This window comes from Chiloscyllium punctatum, chromosome 6, assembly GCF_047496795.1.
Source record: "Chiloscyllium punctatum isolate Juve2018m chromosome 6, sChiPun1.3, whole genome shotgun sequence".
In the NCBI taxonomy this organism is placed as follows: Eukaryota; Metazoa; Chordata; class Chondrichthyes; order Orectolobiformes; family Hemiscylliidae; genus Chiloscyllium; species Chiloscyllium punctatum.
The window spans coordinates 29,483,468-29,503,263 of record NC_092744.1 but is presented as its reverse complement, the minus strand read 5'-3'; the positions used below and the strand labels follow the sequence as shown (position 1 = coordinate 29,503,263).

Genomic DNA, 19,796 nt, shown 5'->3' with positions numbered 1-19,796 from the left:
TGGCCAAACCATTTAGTTTTAAACAAAACAGAATTTATTTACAAGCTTACCAAATGAAACACAAACAAAAGGGAACAGAATACAGAACAACAGCCTATCGGAAAACTCAACAGATTATCCCAACGTAATGCTGCTGTTCCAAATACTTGCAACAATCCTCACAAACACTCCTTGGCAGATAAAGGTAAAATCAAATGCAGGGTCTTACAGGAGAGACACCAGAGAGAGAGTACCAGCCTGGACCTGCTTCTTTGGGTCCAGCGGCTTTTCCAAGACTACTGCTAAAAACCAAACCAAGCCAGAAATAAGCTGAGCTAGGAGAACTGGCCACTTCCCTTTCATTGTACACATTTTTTTAAAAACTGAAAGCCTTCTGAGACAGTATCAGTTAGCTATAATTGAATTGGCCCTGAAACCCTTCAACTCCAGACTTTTGGAGTCTGTGTCTTTTATGAGCTCACTGAAAATATAACCTTGTTAAAGGAGTGGCATTGTCACACCTAAATGAGTTCATCCAAAGATACACAAGTAGCTCAGCACCATCCAGAGCAAAGCAGCCCACTTGATTGATCACACATCCACCACTTTGTTCATTCAGTCCCTTCCCCACTAATGCACGGTGGCAGCAGTGTGCATTATCTACAACATACACTGAAGCAACTCAGCCAAGCTCCTCTGACAGCACCTTCCAAACCTGTGACCTCGACCTTATGGGAGAACAAGTGGAAGCAGACAAACAGGAAGACCACCAACTCCAAGTTTCCTCCCAAGCCTCACATCAGGCAGGCTCGAAAATAGATTGCTGCCATTCCTTTATTATCACTGATAAAATCCGAGAGCTGCCAATCCTCACTGGTACATTCACTAGGGAACAGCAATGGTTAAAGAGGACCATTCTGTACCAGTTCATCAAGGACAACTGAGCATGGAGACAAAATAGCAAAACCCAAAGTAAATGATTTTTAAAACCTGACCAGCACATCCTGAGAGCGCCAATATTATTCAAAGGGAACTTGGGGTTTTTTGCTTAAACAAAATTAAGTACTGTTTAATATGTAAAAGCTGAATTTGGGGAGGAATCCAGCTAGTTTCATGGCTACAAGGATTCGACTTATCTCGTTCTTAGCAAAGGCAGTTGAATGGACATAACGTGGGGCTTCCCATTGTTCAGACTTTCTAAATAAAGATTCAGAAAACCAGAAGAATCAGGTTAAAATCAGAAGAACTGCAGATTCTGTAAATCATGAACAAAAATATTGATTGCAGGAATAGCTCATCAGGTCTGGCCAGCATCTGTGGAGAGAAATCGTTTTGGGCCATTACCTGCAATCTAGCAATCTCTGTTTTTGTTTCAGAAGGATCAGATTGTGGGATTTAACCCCTTTCCTGATACTGGAACATGATAGTTCAATGAAGTAAGTCAGAAATTCACTCCAGTGTAACACCAGCATCTCCACATCCTGGCATTCAATGAAGCAGTGAGGAAGATAGTGAACTGAGGTATTGCCAGGGGTCCAGTCCTTCAAGCAGCAAGTCCCTCTGTGAAGGTCAGCTACATCCTGGTTATTTAAACCAGTCCAGGGCATTGATCCTGTAGCCTGGCACTTTCTTTGCAGCTGGAACACCATATTCTGCATCCCATTACCCTGATGCACTTGTGGACGGTATGATTTGCTTGAAATAGCACACAGTACAATACTGTTGCCTGTAACAGTAACAAATCAGTTTAAAATCAAACCAGCAGCACTGAAGAGCCCACAAACAGGTGGGGTTAATATTGTTGGCATGATTCCTGAAGACGATGGCCCAGGGGTGAGTGGGCTGTGGACAGGACGGGAGATTTGAGAAGCGGCTTCCATGAGCTGCTTCCTCATTCCGTGGGGCGGGCGTGTACGTGAGTGAGTGGCAGCTGCCCTCAGGGGGAGGCGGCTCTGAATCTCCCTTTCCCTGTTCGCTCAGTGATCTCGGAGTTGGGTGGTTTGCGCGGACTCGCAATATAAGGACTGGCTGTGAGTTTGCTCGGCAGATGCTGGCACCCAGCGGCTGTGGTACTGACCGCCGCTCACTCTCCACATTGCTCAGGGTAAGCTGCTGGGAATGAGAGGGAGGAGGGGGCTTACTGAAAGGGAGAAGGGTTATTGTGAGAAGCTCGGAGGAGAGAAAGGCGATATAACAATGATGTACACACGAAGCAAGTGATCTGAGGGGGAAAACAACCATATTTCACACAGTGAGTGAGGGCAGCATTGGCACTAGATAATAGGGTCGGACTGGATAATAGGGTCGGACCGGATAATAGGGTCGGACTGGATAATAGGGCCGGGTCGGATAATAGGGCCGGGTCGGATAATAGGGTCGGACTGGATAATAGAACCTGGTCGGATAATAGGGCCGGGTCGGATAATAGGGCCTGGTCGGATAATAGGGCCGGGTCGGATAATAGGGTCGGACTGGATAATAGAACCTGGTCGGATAATAGGGCCGGGTCGGATAATAGGGCCTGGTCGGATAATAGGGTCGGACTGGATAATAGGGCCTGTGCAATGGGCTCTGTCCATTTTGAATACAGCCAGGATGCTGTTCCTAAAGGGAGTGAGCATCAGTCCGTCTGGGGAGGTTCAGGGGATAAACATTGGCCTGGACTGGAACACGGGGAGCTCTGATTTGGACACAGGGGGAGAGAGAGAGCGCGATTGACTCCGTTCTTTCGGTATTTCGACCGGGCGGGGAGACTGTTGCTCCTCTGAAGCGGCCACAGCAGCTTCCCGAATGAAAAGAGCTGGGGTTGGTGCTTGGTGTCAGAGTGTGTATGCGTGTGTCTCTCGCATGCACTCACACCCACACGCACACAATCACTCTGTCTCTCCTGAATTTGTATTTGCAGAATTATATTTTAGTTTGCTCAAAAAAATCCACTTAAGATTCTATAAATCCCACTTCAGAAATACAACCAGTCTGACTCAAGATTGGAACTCAGACAGACTTTAACCATACACGTTTAATGCATTGTCTGACCGGTGGTGGCACCTATTCTTAGAAAACCTGAAGGTATCTTGAGAATGTAACTTAAAAAAAGTTCTGAGATTTATGCATCAAAGAACTGAAACCAGCAAACCCATTCTGAAAGATGAAAGACTTAATCTAAATTTGTTTATTGTATCATTTCAGCTCCATGACTCTGTATTCCTTGTGCTATAAATTCTGTGTCTTATGGTTCTGCTTCACAACCACCTGATGAAGGAGTGGCGCTCTGAAAGCTAGTGCTTCCAAATAAACCTGTTGGACTATAACCTGGTGTTGTGTGATTTTTAACTTTGTCCACACCAGTCCAACACCAGCTCCTTCAAATCGGAATAATCAGGGATTACCTCTTGATGTGGATTGTTAAGTTAAAATTCTCTCTATGGTGAAGCAAGCTTTTTTAAAAAATATTCTTAGTGCACTCACTCCCTGGTGAGACCACACCTGGAGTACTGTGTGCAGTTCTGGTCTCCAAATTTGAGGAAAGACATTCTGGCTATTGAGGGAGTGCAGCGTAGGTTCACGAGGTCAATTCCTGGAATGGCAGGATTGCCTTACACGGAAAGACTGAAGCGACTGGGCTTGTATACCCTTGAGTTTCGAAGACTGAGAGGGGATCTGATTGAAACGTATAGGCTTATGAAAGGACTGGACACTCTGGCAGGAGGGAACATATTTCCGTTGATGGGGGAGTGCCGAACCAGAGGACACAACTCAAAAATACAGGGTAGACCATTTAGGACAGAGATGAGGAGAAACTACTTCACCCAGAGAGTGGTGGCTGTGTGGAATGCTCTGCCCCAGAGGGCAGTGGAGGCCCAGTCTCTGGATTCTTTTAAGAAAGAATTGGATAGAGCTCTTAAAGATAGTGGAGTCAAGGGGTATGGAGATAAGGCTGGAACAGGATACTAATTAGGAATGATCAGCCATGATCATATTGAATGGCGGTGCAGGCTCGAAGGGCAGAATGGCCTACTCCTGCATCTATTGTCTATTGTCTATTGTCTATTGTCTTTGGAATTCCCAAAGGATTGCTCTCCCAGAATGAGATGGCTGGTGACAGTGGTTTAACCTGAGGGTCACCAAATCAGGTGAGGACTGAGATGAGAAGGAGAGTCCTTTATGGTAATTTAAACCAAAGTGAGAATTGAATCCATGCTGTTGGCATCACTCTATATTGCAATCCAGCCAACTGAGTGAACCAGCAACCCTGACCGAGGATTTACAGACAAACTGTTGCCTCCATAAAATTAAGTGAACAGCCTGTGTTTTTATGAGTCAGTCAATTTGTGAGTATATTTGGTTCAGAAATCTCTTTTGTGTTTCAGATTTCTCTCAAGCTGCTACCATGTGGGGGTCGTTCCTGTCGCTGTTGATCACTTCCATTTGTTTAACCAAAAGAGTTCAGGCTGCGCTGTGGGGTGGATGTGAGCATGTTGAAGTGCAAAAGAATTTTAGTCTCAATAAGGTTTGTCCTGTTAATTTTTCAGTTGCCTGGCAATTCCTTTTTGTGTAACGAAATACATTTTGCAGATGCCAAAGGATCAATAAAACATCTTTTGCCAAAGGGATTGGACGGTTCAGTGGATTTTCACACCATCTGCTCAACTTTAGCAACGGAGATGAAAACAAAATCAATTTATGTTCTTACACCCCAACTTATATGGTTTCTTATTCAGCACAAACAGCACAAATTAGTCCCCTAAAACAAGCATCTTTGATCATGGTCCCTTATTGAGAATGGGAAGTCACCACTGAACCCACCAATAATCAAAGCAGAAAATGTTGGAAATACATAGCAGGTTAGGCAGCATCTGTGAAGAGAAACAGAGTTAACCTTTCAGTTATTGATGATCCTTCCGAAATTTCTGATGAAGGCTCAACACTGCTCCAAAAAGTTACCTATTTGTCTCAACAAGTACTTGCTGATAATCACATTAAATATATGTCTGTGGTGATTTAGTTGCAGAAAGTGTTGACACTAATATTTTAATTTATTTCAGTGTAATATCTGTTAAGATAACTTGCCCAAATACAGGAAATACATTCATTTGTGCAAATCATTTGCATGGATAATTGTGCTGAACAATCATGTTACACTAATTGTAACTATCAAGTGAATTTGTTAAAAATGCACCAGCATTTTAATGGAAACATTGTTAATAGTTGAATACCAGCATTGTTAATGTTGGGTTAGGTACAGACCATAAGAGAAGGGGAAATCTCTCTTTGTTTTGCTTTGGTAAATATTGAACCATTTGGATTATAATTTCAGGATTTAATTTAGAAATACCTTCCCAAGCATTTGGAAATTAGAATTAATGTTAAATGCTGTCTTGTGGGTTCTAGCAGCGCACACTGTTTATTGCTGAAACTGTATTAAATGTTGGTTCGGCCACAGTTAGAATTTCATGTACAGTTCTGGAATCCACATTATAGGAGTGATGTGATTGCACTGGACAGAGTGCAAAGAAGATTTACCAGGATTTTGTCTGGGCTGGGGAGTTTTGGTTATGAGGAGAGATTGGATAGACTGGGCTTGTTTTCCTTGGCCCAGAGGAGACTGGGGGCGGGGGGGCTTTATGGAGGTGTATAAAATTATGAGGGTCACAGATAAGGTAGACAAGACAGAAATTTACACTTGACTGAAGAATCAATGACCATGGAGCACAGATTGAAGGTAACAGGCAGGAGGTTCAAAAGAGATGTGAGGAAAATCTTTTCACTCTGAAAGTATTGGGAATCTGGAACTCACTGCCTGTAAGGATGGTAGAGACAGAAACCCTCATAACATTTACAAAATATTTAGATGTGCACTTGCAATGTCAAGGCATACATGACGATAGGCTAAGTGTTGGAAAATGTGATTTGTAAAATTTTCTCATGGGATGTGGGTTTAGGCTTGAAGGGCTGAATGGTCTACTCCTGCTCGTATTTCCTAGGTTTCCATGCAGGATGCAGAAAATGAGAGATGATCTTATTAAAACCTACAGAATACCTAAAGGGATAGTGTAAATCTAGGAGATGTGGGCAAGAAGTCTCTCCAAATCTGTGTATGGGTATTGGGTGTGGGAATCTAGAACCAGAGGAAAAATGTTTCAAATTAAGGGGGACCAAACTGAGGAGAATTGTATTTATCTGGAGGATTCTGAATCATCGGAATTCTCTATCCAAGAAAGCTGGTAAACCTCAGATGACTTTTACGGTAAAGACTTTTTGATTGCTAAATATTTAAATGATCTTGGACGTGGTATGGGAAACATTTATTGAAGTGTTTGAGTTTTTGTATTGATTGAGGAGCATGTACAATGGAATGAATGGCCAGCTCCTGTTTCCAATTTAGAAGATAATGTTTAAAATGTCCCTTTGTATTCATACACCCATCCAGATGACTTTTAAATGTTATAACCAACCTCCCCACTGTCTCTGGCAGTACATTCCATACACGCACCACCCTCTGTATGAAACATTTGCCCCTTAGGTCCCTTTTAAATCTTTCCCCTCTCACTTTAAATGAATGCCCTCTAATTTTGGACTCCCCTACCCCAGAGAAAGGACCTTGTTTATTCAACCTATCCATGCCCCTCATGATTTTATAAGCCTCTATAAGGTCATCGCTCAGCCCCTGACGCTCCAGGGAAAACAGCCTCAGCCTGTTCAGCCTCTCCCTTTAGCCCAAACCCTCCAAGTCGTGGAGGCTGATACATTAACATATGGATGGGTTGTTCTGGTTCTGTTTGCCAAGCTGGGCATTTGTGTTGCAGATGTTTCGTCCCCTGTCTAGGTGACATCCTCAGTGCTTGGGAGCCTCCTGTGACGTGCTTTTGTGATGTTTCCTCTGGCATTTATAGTGGTTTGAATCTGCCGCTTCTGGTTGTCAGTTCCAGCTGTCCATTGCAGTGGTCGGTATATTGGGTCCAGGTCGATGTGCTTATTGATTGAATCTGTGGATGAGTACCATGCCTCTAGGAAAGATTAGAACAAACAGTCTTACTGCAAATTCAACCCAAACTCTGGGTCAGATATGTGGATGACACCTTTGTAATCATTAAAAACACAGAAATAGAGAACACACACCGGATCATCAACGCCACACTCACAGGAATCCGATTCACTCGAGAGGAAGAAAAGGACAACCAACTCCCATTCCTAGACGTGATGGTACAGAGAACACCGAACGGAGAATTCAGCACAAAGGTTTACAGGAAAGCCACACACACAGACCAAGTCCTGAACTACGAAAGCGACCACCCCAACACACAAAAAAGAAGTTGCATCAAGACACTATTCAAAAGGGCCACAACACACTGCAGTACACCAGAACCGCAAAAAGAGGAAGAAGAACACCTATACAATGTATTCGCCAAAAACGGATACCCGCACAATTTCATCAACAGATGCCTAAGGGAAAGACAACAGAATGAGGACATGCCACAACCCAAAGGACTAGCCACACTACCATACATCAAGAGCATTTCCGAACTGACAGCCAGACTACTGCGACCACTAGGACTCATAACAACACACAAACCAACAGCCACGCTCAGACAACAACTCACCAGAACAAAGGACCCGGTACCCAACATGAGCAAAACTAATGTAGTGTACAAAATCCCATGCAAGGACTGCACAAAACACTACATAGGACAAACAGGAAGACAGCTAACGATCCGCATCCATGAACACCAACTAGCCACGAAACGACACGACCAGCTATCCTTAGTAGCCACACACGCAGATGACAAGCAACATGAATTTGACTGGGACAACACTACTATTATCAGACAAGCCATAAAAGAGAACAGCCAGGGAATTCCCAGAGGCATGGCACTCATCCACAGATTCAATCAATAAGCACATCGACCTGGACCCAATATACCAACCACTGCAACGGACAGCTGGAACTGACAACCGGAAGCGGCAGATTCAAACCACTACAAATGCCGGAGGAAAGATCACAGAAGCGCTTCACATGAGGCTCCCAAGTACTGAGGATGTCACCTAGAAAGGGGATGAAACGTCTGCAACACAAATGACCAGCTCGGCGAACAGAACCGCAACAACGAGCATCCGAGCTACAAATCTTCTCACAAACTTTGAATATGGATGGGTATATGAAGGGTTTTGAGGGACATGGGCCAAGTGCTGAAAAATGGAATTAGATTAAGTTAGGATATCTGGTCGGCATGGGTGAGTTTGACTGAAGTTCTGTTTCTGTGCTGTGTATGTCTATGACTCTATGACTCTGAGATCTGGCAGCATCTGTGTAGAGAAGAGCAGGGCAAGCTTGTTTTGAATCAAATATGACTCGTATTCTGAAATGTCTCCTTTTCTTTCCCATTCTTTTATATGCTGCTGTCTGTCTCCGGGTCCTCCTCTTTCCTATTCCTCTTGGGGTCCTCTTCTCTTCTTGCCTTTTATCATGTCAACCAAATAATATTCACTACCTTTCCCTACATAGCAACTGTTTCATTTATCTTCAATTTTTACTACTCCATGCATAAAAATATTGCACGAACTTAAAATCTCATGGCCACCTATTAAATACAATAACAATTTCTTTATAAAATCCCTTGCTATATTAGGAGATAGATGTTCCTATATTCTCAATCTATAGTTTTCTGTCCTGTTCCTATTTTTAATAGTTCATGTAAAGGCGCCTTTGCCTCCCTCTGAGAATCCAACAAAGGATTGTCACCCAAAATATAAACTGCCAACTCTTCTTCAGATGTTACGCTCTGTATTCGAGCATCTCCATTTTAGTTTGCTCTGATCAGTAATTGAAATTCCATTGAAATGGAAACCAATGAATCCCTATGTTAGTAATGAAAGAACAACCCCATGTTGTTCCTTAATATTGAAGAGACAGTGGAATGGCATTGGTAGCATTGGCATTGGTGAGTTCCTGTGATGATTGGAGTACGTGCACAGTTTTGGTTCCCATATCTCAAGAAGGATATACCAGCTCTGGAGCGTGTTCAGAGGAGGTTCTCGAGAATGGTCCCAGGAATGAAAAGCTTAACATGTGAGGAACATTTGAGGACTCTGAGTTTGTAATTGATGGAGTTTAGAAGGATGAGGGAGGATCTAATTGAAACATACTGAATGGCCTGGACAGAGTGGATGTTGGGAAGATGTATCCATTGGTGAGAGAGACTAAGACCCGAGGGCATAACCTTAGAGTAAAGGAAAGACTTTTTTGAACAGAGATAAAGAGAAACTTCTTCATCCAGACAGTGGTGAGTCTGTGGAATTCATTGCCACAGAAGGCTGTGGTGGCCAGGCCATTGAGTACATTTAAGACAGAGATAGATAAGTTCTTGATGGCCAAGGGGATCAAGGGTTACAAGGAGAAAGCAGGAGAATGGAGTTGAGAAACTTATCAGCCGTGACTGAGTAGCATAGCAGACCTGATGGGCTGAATGGCCTAACTTCTGCTCCCATGTTTTATGGTCTTATGGTCTTATGATTCATAGTGGCGAGAGCATCGGTAGAAGTGAGATGGCACGGAAGAGTGGCAACTTTCATTTCAGTGGCATGGCCAAGGGACTCTTACCTTGTCACCAGGCCCCTACTCCATGACGGAGTACTTAACAAGAAGGCCTGTAAAGTTCTAAACTTTTTAAAATTTCTTTACTCAATATTTTACTTTATTTTTCTGTTTTTAGATAGTGCCAGAGAATGGCTACACCGTGCAACACTTTTCGCTGTATTTTGTAACAAAATACATGTGACAATAAATAAATGAAGTCAAGATCTATTTGCACTTTTCTACTATTAAAGCTTTGCATCTATATCTCAGGAGGAATTAATAGGAACATGAAGTACATGTTTATTTTCTGTTAAATCTGAGGAATTGAGATTTGGTCACTGGTGCATGGAGAATCATATTTACAGAATCATGATATACACCACCACAGCAGGGTTTAACTTCAAGAGGATCTTGTGAAGATATTTTTGACTTGTTGCATGGCTAGTATTGATTTAATTCCCATCTTCAGCATTTGGTCCTCAATGAATAATGCACATTATTAATAAGCTAATACACTTTATTTTACAGTATTTGGGTACATGGTATGAAATTGAACGATTTTATAATGTCACTGAAGACCTCAGATGTGTTTCTGAAACAATATCCTCGGCGTACAATGGGATAAGTACCATATATGAGGTTACCACTTTGATTACGTAAGTTCGACTGTTTGTGTGTGTGTCTGTGTGTGTATATATATATGCAGGTTTGTGTATGTTCTGTTTGTGTACATGCAAGACATCAAAATGATTGTCATGACCTCCTTATTAAAATTTAGCTACCATAATACTCCAAATAAAGAGACTGCAAAAACTATTTTGGTACAGCAGTACAGGGCGTTACTGCAGTTTTCCAAAGGACAGTGTGATACACCAAAATGAAAACCACAAGCTCCAACATTGATTAGAGCAATGAAAATTTGGAACAGTGCTAAAATTGAACAAGTTTGATAAGATTGAACTGCAGAAAGGTGGGAAAGGAGTACCTAATTTTCTTCTCCCAATTGAGGACTCCATTGCAGACTTAAAAGTCTTCTTCCAGATCACTAAGGAGAAAGATTAAGAAGATGTAGCAATATCTGTGACAATAAACTGGGTCTCCACAGCACTGCTGCTGCTGCTGTTTCTGCTGTACCAGCCTGATCTTCCTGTCTCAGGTGTGGATAAGTTGGCATTTTGTTCGTGGCCTTTATTTCACTGCAGCCACCATGAAAGAGGTTATAGTGGAGCATCACTAGATGCTGATCCCAGTAAATGATAATCCCACCAAGTAATCCCTGATACCCCTTTGACCAACTGTGTGAACTGCTTTCACTCAATGTAAAAATCAGCACCACAATGTTAGTCCAGTGGATCAAATGGCCAACCAGTTAGTTAAACATTTTCCTGTGTCCAATGATGATAAGCAGTTGTATAAGTAAGCTGTTACTCAGGAACTGAAATGACTTAAATTACATCAAATTATATCAAGGAAGGAAGTTATCTGGCAAAACAAATCCATGAGGGACTTCATCCACCATACTTATTGCCATCTTAATTCCCATCTGTTTCTATTTCTTTCAGTCATCTATCTCAACTGTTGTTGAAAAATGACATGGATCTAGATTCTCTGCAGTTCCCACCCTTAAGTCAGCCTGATTGACAAGAAGAACATCTTTCAGTAAAGGATGTGAAAGATGTCATAGGGGTCTTGATTGTGGAGAGGGTAGGGTTATGTTGGATCCAATAGCACTCCTGGAGTATCAGCGAGGGCACTCTGGTGAATGCAGACCCAGGGGAGCAGATGATGTTTGAGGGTCTCTGGAAGTGATATGGAAAACAGACAGATCATGGGACACTCCTGCTGGCCTGCGAGCAAATTGCCAAGGCACCTGCCATATGAACTGAGCAAGCCTTGCGCCTTAAGTTGCAGGGTTACTTGTGGCCTTGGAAACAGAGCCTTGGAAACAATTGTAGTTAAAAAGAACATGAGTGTAAATGAAGGCTACAGTCTCATTAAAAGACTTAAGTGATTGGAATGTTGCATTTGGAAATCAAGACAGCTACCAATCCGTAAATGCTTCAAACACAGTGTGATGTTGCAAACCTGACGTTAAAATGTATATGGAATTAAGCATGGGCCAAAGGAAAATAATTTTAGAATAAATGAGGTTGCTGCAAGCCAATTGACTGGAATGTTTCATCATTCATATCATATGGTGTTTGGCAGAGGACACTGGGCAAGTCTGAACAGTCTACGTCTTCACTACACTGATGAAAATGTTAGGTCGAGGGGTAAATGCTTTTAGGATACCCTGTGTTCATCAGGGCGCCACTCTGAAATGGAAACACCATCTTCCCTCCCAATTCCCCTCCTGTTCCTCCCTAGGGTGCTTGATCATTACCTAAAAAAGCCCTGACATATGCATGTCTAGTATCCATTTAGTTTTTGCAAATGGATTTTGCCCCTTCCACCAAGGGGCAACAATCTCACATTGAGCTTGTTTGTGACCAGGGAGGCTGGGATAGTGTTATTGAGTCATAAACCATTCTCCTCCCCTCAATGTTTCAAATTTGTTTTCTATTCGAACCTGTGAAATGACACCAGCTCATTTGATTTTGAGAATTCCACCCATGGATTCCTCAACTTAGATACGAATGTAGGATGTAGGAGCAAGAGTAGGCCATGTGCCCCTTCGGTCCTGCTTCATTATTCAATACAATCATTTCTGATCTGGTTGTAGTCTCAGTTCCACTCCCTGTTTGTGTGCAGTAATCATTGTCTCCCTTGTTTATCAAAAACCTTGTTCGAGAATCAAAACTGGACTCTTCAAAGGTTACATTCCTGATAAGCATGAATGCCATTGGAGCTGCCTTTGGAGACTCCTTCCTTGCCTGTGACAATCCAAATTGTGGAGTGGGATGGGTTTCCCTACAGAGTTCCCTCATGCTCACCTTGCATCTTTGGACAGCCATGTGAAAGATCACACCATACAATAGAAAGTAATGTAAGGGACCTGGGCTCCTTGAAAGGAGGAAAAATGGTTTGTGGTTTCAAGATTCACCTTGAAGAGGTGAGTCTGCCCCATCACTCCACTTCTTTACCTCAGATGAATTCATGACAATATGGAAGTACTGGATTCATCTTTTATATATACAAAGCTTTTCTGCTTTTTGCAGGAAGGGTAATGATGTGAATGTATACACTGCAGAATTAATTCCACCTGACAAGAAAGCCAAAGATCAAGCAAAACTAAAGTATAGACTTGGTAAGTTTTTTTTTGATTATTTATCTTTCATGGGATTTGGACAGCATCTATTACCCACCTCTAATTGCTCTAAACACTGCGGTGGTGAACTGCCTTCTTGAACTAGTCATGGAGTGTAGATAGATCCACAGTGATGTTAGAAAGGGAGCTCCAGGGTTTTGATATAGTGGCAGTGAAGGAATTGTGATATTGTTCCAAGTTGGGATGGTGTGTGGCTTGAAGCTGAACTTGCAGATAACAGTGTTCACAAGTATCCACAGCCCTTGTCCTTGTATTTGGCAGAAGTTGAGGGTTTGGAGGGCTTTTGATTTAATTAGAGGGGGAAGGTCTCAGGAGGGAAGATATGTTGGCTTACAAAGCAAAAAGAAATGACAGCACTGCAGGCACTTATTTTTATAACGATTCTAAGAGTGGAATAGGAAGGAGCAGAGCATACAAGCCAATATGATTTAGGGGTGAAATTGATTTTAAAAAAAGAAAATTAATGGCTCTTTACTTGATTGTACACAGTATTCATAACAAAATAAACAAATTAACAGCACAATGGGGTTACTGGGAGCAATCTTTTAGCATTTATGAAGACATGGTTAGAAAGTGGAAGATTTGTTCGCACAAACTGAAATATGTATGATAGCAAAAAATGACTTTGCATTGAATGATGTAACATCCATATAGGTGGTGGTAGAAAATAACAAGAGGAAGAGGATATTGGTGGGAATAGTTTACAGCCCCCCCTAATAGTGACTGTTAGGACATAGAATAATATACCGCAAAAATATGCCATTCAGCCCATCATGTTTTTGCTGACCATGATGCCATTCTAAACTAATCCATTGGCCTACACATAGTCCATAGCCATCTATTCCCAGCCTGTTTATGTATCTGTCCAAATGTCTCTTAAATGTTGCTATCACAAATAAAGGGCAGTGAATAAATCAGAATAGGAGGGCATGTAAAAAAGGCAGTGCATTGATCCTGGGTTAGACTGGTACTGGAAAAGATTTGCGACAAACAGGATGATGTAAGGAAGTTTTAAAAGCCAAAAAGGAAAACCAGAAACAAAAAGATGGAGAAAGTAATCTAAGAAGGCAAACTAGCAATAACATAAAAATGGTCAATAAAAGATTATTTTTATATATGAAAAAGAAGAGAGAGGATGATGTGAACACAGGTCCCTCAGAGAACAAAACTGAAAAATAACAAGGGATCCAGAGAATGGCAGAAGAAATATTTTTGTCTGTCTTCGCAATAGAAGACACTAATAACATTCCAAAGTAATACTAAATACTCAAGCAAACACCACTGACATTACCACATCCCCACTGCCTCATCCTTTGCATAATACTGAAGCTTTTCACTTTCAGTAAATAGGATTATTCACTGGAGAAACACTGTTTTGTTTGTACAGAGGGTTTCGTCCTCTAGAGGTTATAGCTTTTATTCTACAAAAGACTTTTGCACTTAAAAAGCATTCAAGAAGATAGCACTTGGAAGGCTGGTTAACAAAATTTTGGCTCATGAAATTAAAGGGTCAATGTCCTGTTAGATAAAAAAATGACTCAGAGATGCAACCATATGGGATCAATGTGGATTTCTCCAGTTTCCTCATTTCCCCTCCCCCCACCTTATCCCAGTCCCAAGCCTCCAACACTTGACCGATCCTACCTGTCCATCTTCCTTCCTTCCCACCCATCCACTCCACCTTCCCCCCGACCTACTGCTTCCACCTGCACCTTCATCTACCTATTACGCTCTCAGCTACCTTCTCCCTAGCCCCACCTTCTCCCACTTGTCTCTCAGGCCTCCGGCCCACAAGCTTCATTCCCGATGAAGGGCTTATATTCGAGATGTTGAGTCTCCTGCTCCTCAGATTCTGCCTGATCTGCTGTGCTTTTCCAGAGCCACACTCTCGACTCAGGGACTTAAGCAGCAAGTTGTGATGAATGGGTATTGTTCAGGCAAGAAGAACAGATAGTGGTGTTTCCCATCAGCCAGTGTTAGTACCAGCATTCTAAGTGGTTGTGAAGAAATGCCTTGGATCTTGGAATGGAAGGAAATTTCAAAATTTGCCAATGTTATGAAATTTGAAGGAGTGTCAAAAAGTAAAAATGATACAAATTGCTTGCAGCGGAATACAGATAGGTTAACAAAATGGATGGACAAGGCGCAGGTGGAATTTAGTGCAGAGAAATGTGAGGTGATGTATTTTGGCAGAGTGAGGAGGGAGAGGCGATATAGACTTAGTAGCAGTGTTCTAAAGAGTTTACAAGTGAAGGGGTGCTACGGGTTCAAGTCTATTGATCTTTAAAGATGTCAGCATATAATCAGGGAATGGATAACAAAGCTTACAATTAAAGAGAAGATGAATATGAAGGGGATTTACCCTCAATAGTTCCAGACATGGGGAAATTTAGTTATAAGGTTAGGTTGGAAAATCTGGTGTTGTTCTCATTGGACAATGGAAATTCTGGAAAGATTTTTTCGAAGTGTGCAAGATTATAACAGTCCAAAATAAGGTAGTCAATGATAAATTATTTCTAGGTGACACGGATGGACACCTGATCAAGAGGTGCAAGGCGATATAAGAAAGAATCTTTGTATACAGTGAGTTGTACAGACCTGGAATTCACTACCTGTGAAGGGGAACAATCAATGATTTCAAAAAGGAAATTGGGTTGGCATTTGAAGGAAATAAGCTTCTAGATCTACAGGAATTGAACCAAGACCCAGGATTTCCTGGATTGCTTAGGAATAATCAACATGGATTGACGGTTCTAATAGTCTCCTCCTGTGTAATTAGTGACTTTATGACTTGATAATTTTTTCTTCCTATGATTCACCTTAGGGGCACTTTACTCTGTTAAAGATGATGAACAAATACAATTTGTTGTTGGTTGTTTATTGTGAAAGATTTTAATTTCAGTGGTAAAATGCAAAGTTCCATTTTGTTCTACTTTAAAAATCAATGGAAAGTTTGTGGCTTGTGATTAATTTTTATTTTCTTCATTCAACAGATCAGATAATAGGGCAAGAGCATTACGATGGTATGTATTAAAAATTACAGCTCCTTGATTAATAAACAAACAAAATTCGATCCCATTTGAGAATGTAATACAGTGTTCAGTATTTTGACTACTGATTACATTTTCCTCATTACTGTTTCTCATTAATGCTTCTCATTAAATTGGCAGTAATTTTTAAAAAATAGTTCATTTTTGAGTTTGGCATCATCATTTGTTGGGGATTAAGCTAGCAAGTAACTTCCACCAGAATTTCCAAACATACAAATGGATGTTGGGCCTTTACTGAGACAGCAACTTCCTGAATAAAACTCTACTGCTAGCTAATAACTAACATGAGATATTTACCGTAGCATTTCCAGTGGTGGAACATAACTCATGTAACAACAGCCATTAACGATGAACACAAGTATGGTGTGCAGGAACACTGACATCATGAGATGGAGAAGTGTATAAACCAGAGGCATATGAGAGAAATCATTTTTTAATACATTAATATGGGTGCAAAACAAGCCATGAGACTCTTGAATAGTCATTTGGTTATACAGGTTTAGAATATTGCTGAAAATAGATACATTTTATTAAAACTTTTTAAGGTGCAATAATCAGGATGTTCACTTGAAAATCATTATGAAGGGGAACAATATTGAATGCTGTGTGGGAAGACAGTGCTGATCGGTGCATTTAATTGCAAGGTCTACTTGTCAACCAGTTAGCACTGTCTTCTCAAACAAAATACAATCTTATTCCCATTCATATTGGTGTTCCTGTGAATATCCAGTAAGTCTAAGACAGAAAACCTTGACAAAATATGTCCTTTTACAGCAACACTCAAACTCTTGAATCATAAATTAAAAACCTCCAAGGGGCATGAACTCCAGTATTGACTTATTTTGCCTCTAATTGACTGATTTGTGACATTGGGTAGAAATTTTATTTGGTGTATTGACATTATTGGTGTAAATATGTGCTCACTGGATAGAATAGAATAGAGAAAATAGTATAAAATTCCCCCAGTGTGGAAACAGGCCATTCATTTCAACAAGCTTGCACTAACCATCTGAAGAGCATGCCACCCAGACCCATCCCCAACCTTATTCCTGTAACCCTGCATTTCCCATGGCTAACAGACCTAACCTATTCATCTGTGCACACTAAGGACCATTTACCATGCCCAATCCACTTAACTTGTGGGAAGAAACTGAAGCACACGGGGAAACCCATGCACATACAGGGAGAACATGCAAGCTCCACACAGATAGTCTTGAGGCTGGAATCAAACGAGCTGGTGCTGTGAGGCAGTAGTGCTAACTACTGAACCACAGTGCCACCCATAGATGTTGCAAACAATACGTGTAAACTCAGATAGGGTTTTAACGCTGTGGCTGTGAGTCTTCAATGAGAATGCTGTCGCAACACTACCTCCCACTTGCTGGTTTTGAACATAATTTCAGTAACAGGCAAATTGAGGTGGTCTTTCAAATATTTTTCATCTCAGCAAACTAGTTAATTGCATCCACAATAGTAAGAATTAAGTTCAGAACACTGGCAAACTGTGTTGATGGTCCCACCTGATAACTTTAATTGAATTGTTTGAAAATTTGACTAAATATATTGATGTGGGTAGTGTAGTTAATGTGATCTACATAGACCTCACTAAGGCTTTTGACAAAATCCTACGTGGAAGGCCGGTCCAAAGGTTAAGAGCCCATGGCATCCAAGGCAATTTGGCAAACTGGATCCAAAGGTGGCTTGCAGACAGAAGGCAAAGGAGCAATGGTGAAGGGTTTTATTTTTGTGATAGGAAGCCTGTGACCAGTGGTAATACCACAGGGATTATTGCTGGGACATTTGCTGTTTATTCTGTACCTTAATGACTTGGATGTGCAAGTAGAAATTTGAATGACAGAAATTGGTGGTGTTTTTGATTGTGAGGAGGATGGTCTCAGGCTCAAGTCTGATATTGACCACCTGGTAATCGGCAGAGCAATGGACAGATGAAGTTTAATTCTGATAAATGGGAGATAATGCATTTTGGGAGTTGCAATAAGGGAAGGATTACACAATACATGGTTGGTCCCAAGGGAGTAATGAATAACAAAGGGACATTGGTGTACAAGTCACAGATCCCTGAAGGTGTCAGCGAATGTGACAGTGATGAAGAAGGCATATGGGATGATTGCCTTCATTAACTTGGGTGTGTAATATAAGAGCAAGGAAGAATTTGGGGTGATCCCCAAATGGAATTTTGTGTGCAGTTCTGCTCGCTACACTATTAGAAGAATGTGAATTGCATTGGACAGGGTGCAGAGGAGATTCACCTGGATGTTGCCTGGGAAGGAAAATCTCAGTTATTAGGAGACAGTGAGACGGTCAGGGTCATATTCCTTGGAGCAGATGAGACTGATTGAAGAATACAAAATTATGAGAGGTATAGACAGAGTAGACCATGAGAATCTTCTCTTCATAGCAAATGTGTCTAAGATCAGAGGATGAGTTTAAGGTGAAGAGGAGGTAATTTAGAGGGAATCTGAAGATCTCCTGGGATGGCATTCGGCATAAGTTCTGTAAGACCAAAGTCATCAATGCTACCTTACCAGGGGCAATGAGATGGTGCTAAGAATTGGTCCTGCAGTCTGATAGCAATGAGATGGTCCTCAATCTGCTAATGGGGATATTTATTACATGACTGTTGGAAATGCTGTGTTTTAGTATGTCTGAATTTCTTTTCCAAAACTGCAATTAATTTGATTAACTGGTGAACCAACAAAAAGAAACTAGCTGCTTGATTTATCACAGATTAATGTTCAATACTCTTTTTCTTTTATTTCAGATGGAAATATTTTACACTACTGGGTGTTAGACACTGACTATACAAGTTACTCTCTGGTATTCTCCTGTGTATCTTTCCTTGGTATAATGCACACCCCTTATGCCTGGATTTTTTCAAGAGAACGACAGCTGTCAGCAAATATCACACAGAACCTGCATGGTGTCCTGGAAAGAAACAAAATTAAAACTGAAGATTTTGTGAAAATCAATGTTGACGGTTGCACTTAAGAGCCGATCAGAGTACATATAAAACATTTTAACGTGCGTCAAAATATACTGATTTTTAGTTTACTCCATTGTAATTTATACTGGAGTTAGCATAACTGAACTTATATAATATCTGCTGCAGTTGCTGTGATGGACTATGAATTGAGTTATCTTCATCAAAAGTGCAGGAGTTTGAAGAAATACTCCAATTGTCAATATCTAACCCCTCTGAAATTCAAATCAATGATAAAATCTTGACTGGTCCATCTATCGATGACCATAAATGCCTCTTAAAATTCGAGATAACTGGAATCACACTTCATACAAACACCATTTGGTCTAAGTACAGACATTAGCTAGTGGTCATGAACATGAAAGAGGTCACCAGATGGTGTCCAATTTTGTACTCAACAACTGAATTTTCTGTTTGTGACATTTCAATTCATATTTTCTACACCCAATCATTTTATTAGCTAGAAAAATCATGGACTGGCAGTAAATAAGCAGAAAATATGATTTCTAGCTAAATGCCTTTAATGTCACTCTTGGTTTGATCTTCTAATCATTTGATTGAATAATATAAGAACAGCAAATAAATAATGTGCAATACTCAGAAATTAGATTAGCTTGGCATTGACACAGTTATTTGGCTTTGTGTGCTACAAGAGAATCAGAAATCTGTTAAACTAAGTGCTTTCTTCAGAATAAAAATGAAAAATTAAAATAGTGTCTTTCTTCTGATCCTCATCTCTATATAATCCATTTGATTGTGTGTGTACATTTAGCCAACACAGTTACAATGCTTTCAATTTGTGTCTGTGAAAATTTTGTCTTCATTCATAATCCCTTTCCCTAGAATCTTTATTCTTTCACAGAGTATGGGTAATGGTAACATAGAGAAAATATCAGTGGGCTAGTAATCTAAACATCAAGGTTA

General features: G+C 40.9%; 1 protein-coding gene across 2 annotated transcripts; it reads left to right on the top strand.

The window, feature by feature from the left end:
- Positions 1-1,913: 1,913 nt before the first annotated feature.
- Positions 1,914-19,600, top strand: LOC140478818 (apolipoprotein D-like). Of its 2 annotated transcripts, none has more exons than XM_072572227.1 (6): positions 1,914-2,083; positions 4,350-4,489; positions 10,082-10,209; positions 12,712-12,800; positions 15,815-15,844; positions 18,654-19,600. In XM_072572227.1, exons 2-6 carry the CDS (start codon positions 4,370-4,372, stop codon positions 18,878-18,880), a joined length of 594 nt encoding a protein of 197 aa, XP_072428328.1. In that variant the 5' UTR covers positions 1,914-2,083; positions 4,350-4,369; the 3' UTR covers positions 18,881-19,600. The 2 variants fall into 2 exon arrangements, with proteins under 2 accessions (XP_072428328.1, XP_072428329.1); XM_072572228.1 differs by lacking the exon at positions 1,914-2,083 and adding an exon at positions 2,212-2,230.
- The last annotated feature ends 196 nt before the right edge of the window (positions 19,601-19,796 follow it).